Source organism: Alternaria atra (genome assembly GCF_907166805.1).
Source record: "Alternaria atra isolate CS162 genome assembly, contig: 37, whole genome shotgun sequence".
Taxonomy (NCBI): Eukaryota; Fungi; Ascomycota; class Dothideomycetes; order Pleosporales; family Pleosporaceae; genus Alternaria; species Alternaria atra.
In genome coordinates, this window is record NW_025091336.1 from 746,367 (window position 1) to 755,751 (window position 9,385).

Genomic DNA, 9,385 nt, shown 5'->3' on the forward strand with positions numbered 1-9,385 from the left:
AACATATCCATCGTCGTGCATGTATACGAGAACTTCTAGTATCTGAGATGCGATCTGCTAGATCTCACTTCCTGAAAGCGGACTCTTCAGGCTCTCGTAGTAGTTTTCTGGGTCGCCATGCGGAAGGTACTCCATCGCGATAGAAACTTGTTTCTCATCTTCATAACAATCGAACGATTCGACGAAGCAAGCACTGTAAAGGTCAGTCGTGGACTACGAAATAGCAGCTAGAATGGTCGAACCTGTAATATGCACTGTATGCACTAGATGGTTGTTGCTATAGATTTTCGATGCGACGTTAATAAACTTACATGCAATTTGAAGAACTTCGCCAGAGCCTTCCGCTCAGAGGCGTGATCTACGCCCGGATGTTTCCTCACAATCTTAACGGCTTGTTCCTGCGTGCGATGTTCGCCTTTGACCAGCTTTTCCATCCAAACGGAGCCATAACTTCCATTTCCAACTGGGTCCAGCCTTACCTACTTCTGTTTGTTTCGGATCTTCTGCTGGAGAGCATTGGTATCTGCCGACTGTAAACCGTTTTATCGATGGCAAATTGAACAAGTTCGAACTCTCCAAGACCAACGCGTCAGAGGAGCACGCTGAGCGCCAATTCGTTTCCTCGGTGAAGATTATTCGTGACTCACTGAAATCGGGGTCGCCGTCGCAACTTCTACCGCCACCCGACTACACCGAGAAGAACGAAGAAGGCAAGGTTACGTCACTCAGAAACTCACTCGTGGCCCTCGCGCAACGCGAACTACCCAGCTGCATGGGCGATAAGTATACTGGCACAGTTGTCTCATGTCTGCCATGTCTTGACAAGAGCAACCTAGATTTTAGTGACGAGAGCCATTGAGGACTAGGATGGTTTAATTATTGGGGTACGCTACATTGAGAAGGTAAGTATCACATTCGCAAATGATCCAGGGAATCACTAATGAGTCGGTCAGATCTTGCTTGGACTGTATAACATTTCGGTGTGAAAGCACATGGCTAAAATGCTCGCGATGAAGGAGAACGATGTACATGGGCCAATCCACATGGTCAGTCCTGTGAGAGACCGTGATCTTAGAGAGGGAGTTACCACGCATGGCATACTTGGGGGCAGAATACTAGCACCATCATCTTTTCAGCGCCCACCTATTCGCTACGTTGTTGACGCATCGACACCATGACTGAGCGTATCCAGTCCAACTATCACGCAAACATGAACAATACTACGTACAGCGAGACAAGCCAGAAACCAATCACACAAATAAAGTCTTCTCAATGTGATCTAAGACATGATATTCTTACACATACGTCTGCGCACCATCTGGTACTTTTGTAGCCAGCACATCATATGCCCGCACTATTGGGTATCATCCGTACCCCCCAGTCCATACCATGCTATGCCTTCTCGTGTAGAATGTGAAACCAAAAAACGCCCTCGCTATGCATACAATATGATCATATGATACAACCTTCAACCACCTCAATTCCCTTCAACACCACACCAAGTGGGATCGGATGCCTAATCCGAGAGCTCGATAGCATCGTCTTCGGTAGCTCCTGGTTTTTCGTCTCCACCAGGACCCGTGGCACCTTCGTCTTCGTCGCTACCTTCTTCTTCTTCCTCTTCCTCTTCTTCCTCGTCGAAAGATTCTTGGTCTTCTTCTTCTTCTTCATCGAGGTCAGATTCCTCGTCGTAATCAATAAGCTCTTCGTCCTCCTCGCCGTCGAGCATCTCGGAATCTGCGTCCTGATCGCTGTCGAAGTACTCTTCTTGCTTCTGCTGCTGCTGCTGCTGAAGGTGTGACTGGGAAGAAGAAGCATACTGCCCGCCAGGATAAGAAGAAGTAGTGCCAAAGTGGTTGTAAGACTGGAACTCTTCTTCGTTGTCCGTCATGACAGCGTTTCCATCCTGGTCGTCGACGTCGGTGAGGTGTAGACCGCTGTGTTCCGTGGAATTGGCAGTGTACTGCTCTTGCTTGTAGCTCATCGGTTGGGTGTTCGCCTGTTGATTGTACGACAACTGTGTCGGTATCGGTGAAGAGATATTCAGAGGCTCAGTACTAGTTGGTCGCGTACTAGCGGGTGATTTACTCAGACCCTGCTCTATCCTGTATGCGCGAACGGCTTCCGCACCTTGACCGTAGAGATGGCGAGGCACGAAGCGACTTGTGCGTTCCCAATATGCCGGACGGTTATTGGTTGATGAGTTGGTACGTAGAGTGCTGCCATACATGGATGTACCGTATGTGGAATGTTGGGTCTGAGATGCCGAGAAACCTAGGTTGGGTACACTGCGACTCCAGTCGTGTTGGATGTTTGGTTGAGTGGCGGCAGGTGATGCGAGAGCCCGAGCTCGTGCGATGAGCTGGCTGGCGTTTCCGTCAAAGGATTCCCTTCGATACAAGGACCTGCTAGGGGTGAATGATGGTGGCGGCATCTCTGCCTTTGATTCTGCCAGCGTCTGCCGGGCTCTTGCAATGAGACTGCTTGTGGGGTCATTGAAGGAGGATCGTCCGTTGAATGACATCGCACCATTAAAGGAGAGAGAAGGTGATACTGTGGACGCTGATCTCCTAAAGGACTCCTTGATGGCTTCAACACGAGCGCGCTGCTCATCAAGCATGGTTTTCGGTGCTGGTTGCTCCTGGTGCTCCAGTGCAGGAGACGCTGGTGATAACTTGGGTCGCTTGGGCTCGATTAACTTTGGCTTCTCTTCGTCTGACGAACCAAAGTCGAAGCTACGCTTGCGGTGCTTGCTTGGATCGATACCCCTAGCCCGAAGTCTGAACCAATCAGTCTCAGTTCGGTCTACGGGTGCGTTCGCAACTGCTTGTTGATAGGCCTGTGAATATGCGGAGATTGATGTGCTGGCGTTACTTGTGCTCTTGTCGAATGTAGCTTCGGTAGTCGTGTCCTTTGCCTGTGCCGGCACCGATTTGGCTGAGCTCACACCGTTCGTCACCGAAGCTTGCGCGTGATGACGCTCTTGCGTTCGCTTAGCGCGTCGACTATTCTGGGGAGCAGTGTGTTGCTGCGATGCCGATCGTCCTTCTGGTGGCACCGCTGTTGACGCCTTACCGTTCGATGTCGCCGGTTGTACTGGTGCAGGCGCATCTGTCGATTCCTCGTCTTGTCCAGTCTCCAACTTTGCTCGCTGCTCCTTCAGTCGCTTCCTCCTCTCTCGTGCTTTCTGCAGTCGCTTCTTCTTCTCCGCCGCCGCCATCATCTTGGCCAAGCCTGCCCGCTTCAACTCTTCCAGATACTTTTCATACTTTCGATCTACCATCGCCACCCTCCTCTCCATCTCTACTGTCATTGCAGCCGCCTTCGCTATGTTCATGATATCGTTCTCGACGAACTGCATCAACAGTCCTTCCTGAGGGTTGAACATCACATCCGCCGTAAGCGCATGCAATGCCGCGTCCTTCTCTCGTATCCGTGCTGCCCGCGCCTCCTCCTCTTGCAGTTGACGTTGCCTCGCCTGTCGAGCCAAATCTTCTTGTTGCTCGCGTGCCTTTCGCTCTCGATCAGCCTGCTCTTGTCGCTGTCGTGCAGCCTCCGCCTCTGCAGCCTCCGCCTCACGCTTCCGCTCTGCTTCTTTCGCCTGCTTTGCCCGTTGTGCTTCTTGTACGCGTTGACGTGCTTCATCCTCTCGTCGTTGCCTCTCAGCCGCTTCTTGCTTCGTCTGCTCCGCCTGCTCCGCCTTCTTTGTTTCCTCTTCCTGTGGAGAATTGTCAGTCGGAGGTGGCGTTCCTGCTGGAGTGAAAGAAAACCCAGCCTCTGAAGTTCCTTGCGATGGTGTAGCATTGAACGACGCCCCAGTAAAATTGAATGCAGAAGCGGGCTTAGGCGTAGTTATGGCAGCAGGTGCCTCGGGGTCTTGAACTGGTGTCTGTGTTTGAGTTTGAGGTTTCGGCTGCGAGGGTGCGAACGATCCTGGCATGAATGGGTTCGCTGGCGTAGGAGGTGTCGTAGATTGAGGCTTGAGTGTATTGTTCTTCAAGAAAGGATTTGCGGGGGTCGTTGATGCTGTCGACTCTGGTTGCGCAGCATTGTTGAACTTCAGGAAAGGATTTGCGGCCGTCTGTGGCGTTGTAGATTCCGACTGCGCAACGTTGTTCTTCAGGAAAGGATTCCCCGACGGTGCAGGCGATGTCGAAGGGAAAGAAATGGCGTCTTTGCGGAGGAATGGGTTGACGGTCGCATCCGCGGGCTGCGCAAACTGGATATTGTTCTTTGAAGGATCGAAAAGGCCGGGCTGGATGGCTTTCGCGAGTGGGTTTGGAGCCGTCGTAGAAATGCTATTGGGCTGGAAGGGGGACGCTGTCGCACTGAAACCAAAGCCACCGGCGGAAGGTGCTGTTTCGATCGGCTGTTGCTTGAAGACACTAGTGGTCTCCGGAACGAATAGCGAAGTCTGGTCTTCCATTTGCTGAGCTTGCGCAGCAGACAGACCGCCCTTCTTGGCCTCCTGCACAGTCAAGCCTGCAATGACAGCCGATAACGGGCGACCACAACGCTTTGCCTCGACAATTGTTGCCGAGAAAGATTGAGGCTTGATATCAGCCTTGGGGAGGACATTGGCTTTCCGGTCATAGCTTTTTTGTTTGATGTCCATGAAAGTGTGACCTTCCTCGTTGACTTCGAAGACGAAGCCATGTGCTTCACAGAATTCCACGGCTTCTGATTCGGTATCCATGCCAAGTACTTCTCTCAGTTTGTCCGTTGTCCAGAACTCGACAGGAACTTGATGCCTGTACAAGCCAACTCGGTAGCAACGCCAGACCACGTCTAGCACAACGTGACGGACCCTATTGAAGGATATAGCGGCCGCACATGCCATCAGGTATGATACCCTTGGCGACTTGATCAGATCCCAAAACCGCTTCCAGTTGGACTGGCATTGTACAAAGCTCTTGTAGTCCCTGTGAATGATGATGGACTTGAGGAGGCGGAAGATCTCCAAAGCGGTCTGCACTCGCGGGTTGTTTCGTAGGTCGCTAGGTAGACGATGTAGTTCGTTTTCGAGCTGGGTGTTGGCGTAGATGGGAGCCAGGATCAGTCGGTATGCCCAGAATTCAGCCTCGCAGGCTGATATGATATTGGCGCGTCGGTTGTCGGCGTATCGCTCCTTGAGTGAGATTAGAGTCTGATTCAGCTGCTCGACATCCTGTTGATGAGAGTAGTCGTCCTTGGTGCTTCGTGACATGTGATGGGCCGACAGCATGTAAAAACGGGCGCTGTACTCGAGGGAGGTAAGCAGTATGGCGATGTCGGGCCTGTTCTCGATACGCTGGGTGCGGAGGTCTTTTCGGACGGCTCGTGTGCGGTCCCAGAGCCATGAATGGAGGAACTGGAAGTCATCTTGGTCTAGGCGTCCGTACAAGTACTTGAGGGTTTTCTGCAGATATTAAATCACGAACTCGGACAGAATACTACTGACTTACCAAGCAAGTGGCCGGCGACCGGATCTCCGAGACAAGCTCTACGTCCATGCCTGCCGCTGAGCGTGCGTATGCCTTGACCATTCGTGATTCGTCTGCAATGCGCTGACTACGGGACGGTAGATGTTGGGTCTCGGGTGTACATTCTGGCGCTTTGACATCCAGCTCGACTATGCGACGTACGCGCTCGTATTCCGGACACATTTCCTGGCAAAGGCCGTATAGCTTGACAGAATCGGCCAGGCGCATTTGGCCCTCTGGGTTCATTAGGCCATCGCGGATGAACTTCTCGCGAATCTTTGGGCGCTCCGCTTTGATCTGTGCCTGTCAGTACTGGACAGGTGCCAACATGTCCATATTTCTTACGTGTTGTAGTCGCTTCTGATAGTCGTGGGGCGCAAACGATGGCGCAGTCGTCGTACCGAAGGGGTTCGAATTGGAAGAAGTCCTGAGAGAGTCTTGTTAGAATAGGCCGCGAGCGGCCGTGGGAGGCCCTCGTCTGGTATGGATCGCAACGATGGTAGTGGTGTAGTATGCTCCTGGTGATGGCGCCATCGGTCCGCCCGCGCCCTGTGCTAATGTCAGAGGGAAGATGCAGACTTACGAGTTGCTGCCGTGCTGCCGACCCCGTCCTTGTCCAGGTGTGTATAGGCCTTGCGCCGGTCGCTCTTCGTTTTGCGCATTACTTCTGCCGCGTGCGCGATTGGAATTGGAGTTGTTGCCTCCTTTTGAACCGCGTCCTCGATCGCCTCCGCCGCCGCCTCTTCCACCTCGCGGTGTCGCCATGGTCGCGGCTCTATCACGAAAGGTGTTAGTTCGCGATCAATCCACGTCAACGTCACGGTCCGTGTGCATGCGACAAAGACGTTTCGGTGCGGGCGAGGTTTCGACAGTCGTGATTTGGGCTGCTTGGCCGAGTCGGGTTGGATGCGACTGGCGGCTGCTGCTGGATGCAACAAAGTCCCATCCACGTCGCGAACAAGAGAAGCCGTGAGCTCCACGCCCGGGCCTGTGACGCGGCACTAGCGCCTTGGCATACGTGTGGCTGGAGCCCCGGGTTTCCGCGCCTAGTTTCACACCTCTGCGCCACTTCACTCGGAACTTCACGCATTGCGCTCAAGGAGCTCTCTGATTCGATATCTTGGTTTGATATCTAACATACCCGAAATATTGTGAATATCGATGTGTCTGACTGACATGTCTTTTCTACCACTTAGATACCTTCACGTAGGTTCTGGCCGTCTTCCCGCCTTCTCTCCAACAAGGACCAACTTCCTCCAGCTTTTGTACAACGCCTTGCAGCAAGCACAATCCCAAACCTAAGAAACTTGTTTCATATCTAATTACTTCCCCCACTATGCAGCCATGAAATTTTATACCAGGATCGTTGCAATGCAGTCGTGAGCAGCGTGACGTCGTACGGGGTATATCGCAAGACATGGACGATCGAGAAGATGAAGCTAAGGAAGCGCAACAAAACATGTTCCAGCAAGTGTGCCGAGGAAACCAGCATGGGAGGTGTCCGGTTGCTGTGCTGGAACGATGCTTAACAAACGTGACCGCGATAGAAGAAGATCAAGGAAAGCGTCGTAGTCATGAGTCGTGTCAAGGAAGCCGATGAAAAGCAAGCAAAGGACAAAGATACAAGCAGGTAGGCAAACGCGAGAGATGCACGCTAAGTCACAAGCAATTAATCGTGAGAAGCTTCCGGTTGACAGCGAATGCTATTCAAATCCGGTAAGCCCTCGAAGAATGACGGGACGAACATGTCATATTCGTAGGGAAGCCCAGCGTTGCTGCTGAAGGCCATGTCTTCAACTTGAGGGTGATATGATGTGGGAAACATGGAGAACGGCTGGTCGTATCCTGGTGCGGACACTGAAGCCACACCGGATGAGCTAACACACTGTTGAGGTTGTGGTACATGATGGTATCCTGAGTGACTAGTATAATACTGCATTGGCTGACCACTGTGGAAGTCACTGTGGCCTGGGGTTTGATCGGGGTACGGTGTGTGGTCGGCCACCTTAGCGTCTAAATCCATGTCGTCACCCAGATGAAGAGCGTACATCGGCTGACCAAAGGAAGTGTTGGGCGTCGTGATAGAGTTGTGTGGGCGCATATGTTGTGGTTGCGAAGCTTGCACCTGTTGTCGCAGCTCCTCAGCCTTTCTTTCCCATCGCAGATGCGATTCGGTTGTGGTATTATCAACCTCGGTCTCGTGGCCAGACCCATCGGCATCATACTCTACCCTTGGAATTGGAGTGGCCTTCGTCTGTCGAAGGCGCTTCCTAGGTGCAGAAGGCTGGCGGGTCGGTCTCGTAAGTGGCTGCCAGGTCACACACGTTCCTATACCAGGATCCTGATGGTTCGAACCTTCATAGAGGTTATATGTCGCAAGATGTTCCTCGTATGATAGCGTGATGTCGAAGAGGTTTGGTAAGATCTCGGACAGGGCTCGCGCTTGCATTTTCTCACTAAAGGCAGATCCTTTCGACGAGGAGAATTGGTCCGGCGGTGTTGTCTCTACGGCATAGCGTGCTGCTTTCCTTAGCTTGGTGGTCCAGCCCAAAGTACGCTTGACCACGTCGATATTGCGGTGCTGGAGCATAAGATCGACTGCTAATGTCAAGAGGCCTTTAAAAAGTTAGTTGCGATTCAACTCTATACAGTAGTAGTAGCTTACCAGCCTTGTCCAGATGTGAGGGTTCTTCATAGGGCACATCTTGGGGCCACCAAGGCGGGGTGCACTGTGGGGGCTGTTCTCTGGGCAACTTCTTGTGGTAGGGTCCAAATCGGGTTAGCCGCTTAGGCTCCAGTAGCTTGACCCAAGCCGTGACAATGGGTCGCACTGGCTTCATGGTGAGTTCGTCCAATCGTCGGCGGAAGAAGCGCTTCAACTCGTCCACATCGCCAATGTAGAAGGTGTAAGACTTCCCAGTCGGTACGATGATATCTCTGTCGTCGTCGTACTGTTCGTCGTCATCTTCGTCACTAAGCTGTTGAACGATGGCCTGCAGTGGACGTGCTCGAGGACGGGACTGAGTCCTCTTGCGCTTCTTTACTTGGTTCTCTTTCGGTATAGCTGGGTCAATTAGCGGAGGGAGCATCCAGAGCAGGCGTTTGATCTTACCCGGTACTTGGGCTATGGATGTCTGGTAGGCTGGCGTTGCGACGGGTTTAGGCGAACTTTCCAGACGGGGCACTCCCTGCGACTGTGCTGGACTGTTAAACAAATGTTCGAAGCCAGGGATGGGCTTGAAGACACGCTCTTCACGGCCATCAGGCGAGATGACCTTCCAACAGCCGATGGGTGTTGGCAAAGCGATAGCCTCCTCTGTTTCGTTCTGCTTGATGGTGGCTTCAACAGCGCACGAGGATATGGCCTGAAGAAGTCAGCACATATGCCTATCGCTATTGCCGATTATGCTAGGCGTATGCCGGCTCCGGTTGCTTGGGCCGCGGCGGCCGCTAAATGCTGCACCGGTGGCTCAAGTAATTCAAGCGAACCGAAACCTTATCCACTCCCCGAAACACAAAAAGAACCAACACTCACCATCGATTTTGGAGACACATCACTGCCATGAATCATCGCCCACGGGTCTTCTGCAAATCGGTTTATTGCCATGGCGGCGCCGTTGTTCTTCTGCATTGGCTGTCGGTCCCTCCTGAGAGGAGCTGATGGGTCCACGGGCCGAAACCTCGCCATGGGTAGCTATGTAGCTGCAGCTAACGGAGCCCGCGAACTGCTCGATGAACGCCTTTCTCAGACGTGAGCATGCGTCTGCGTGCTGTGACGTTCGATCAGAATACAGAAGTAAAAACAGGCTGCGCATCTGTCAGTTGATATCTTATGCCCAACAGGAACCACTCCATTGGAGCAATAATCGAGGTAAAATGAGAGGACGAAATGATCAAGATGATCTAGAGATGACCCTCTGAGC

At 52.6% G+C, this 9,385-nt stretch overlaps 2 protein-coding genes across 2 annotated transcripts; both read right to left on the minus strand.

The window, feature by feature from the left end:
* Positions 1-1,516: 1,516 nt before the first annotated feature.
* On the minus strand, positions 1,517-6,227 carry ALTATR162_LOCUS11981 (uncharacterized protein; the record flags this gene model as incomplete). The annotated part of the gene is made up of 4 exons (XM_043319625.1): positions 1,517-5,398; positions 5,445-5,759; positions 5,808-5,889; positions 6,046-6,227. The coding sequence occupies 4 exons, from the start codon at positions 6,225-6,227 to the stop codon at positions 1,517-1,519; spliced, it is 4,461 nt and encodes a 1,486-aa protein (XP_043175560.1).
* Positions 6,228-7,131: 904 nt separating this feature from the next.
* Positions 7,132-9,150, minus strand: ALTATR162_LOCUS11982 (uncharacterized protein; the record flags this gene model as incomplete). Its single annotated transcript, XM_043319626.1, has 4 exons — positions 7,132-8,078; positions 8,128-8,526; positions 8,575-8,827; positions 8,998-9,150. 4 exons carry the CDS (start codon positions 9,148-9,150, stop codon positions 7,132-7,134), a joined length of 1,752 nt encoding a protein of 583 aa, XP_043175561.1.
* Between the last annotated feature and the right edge of the window lie 235 nt (positions 9,151-9,385).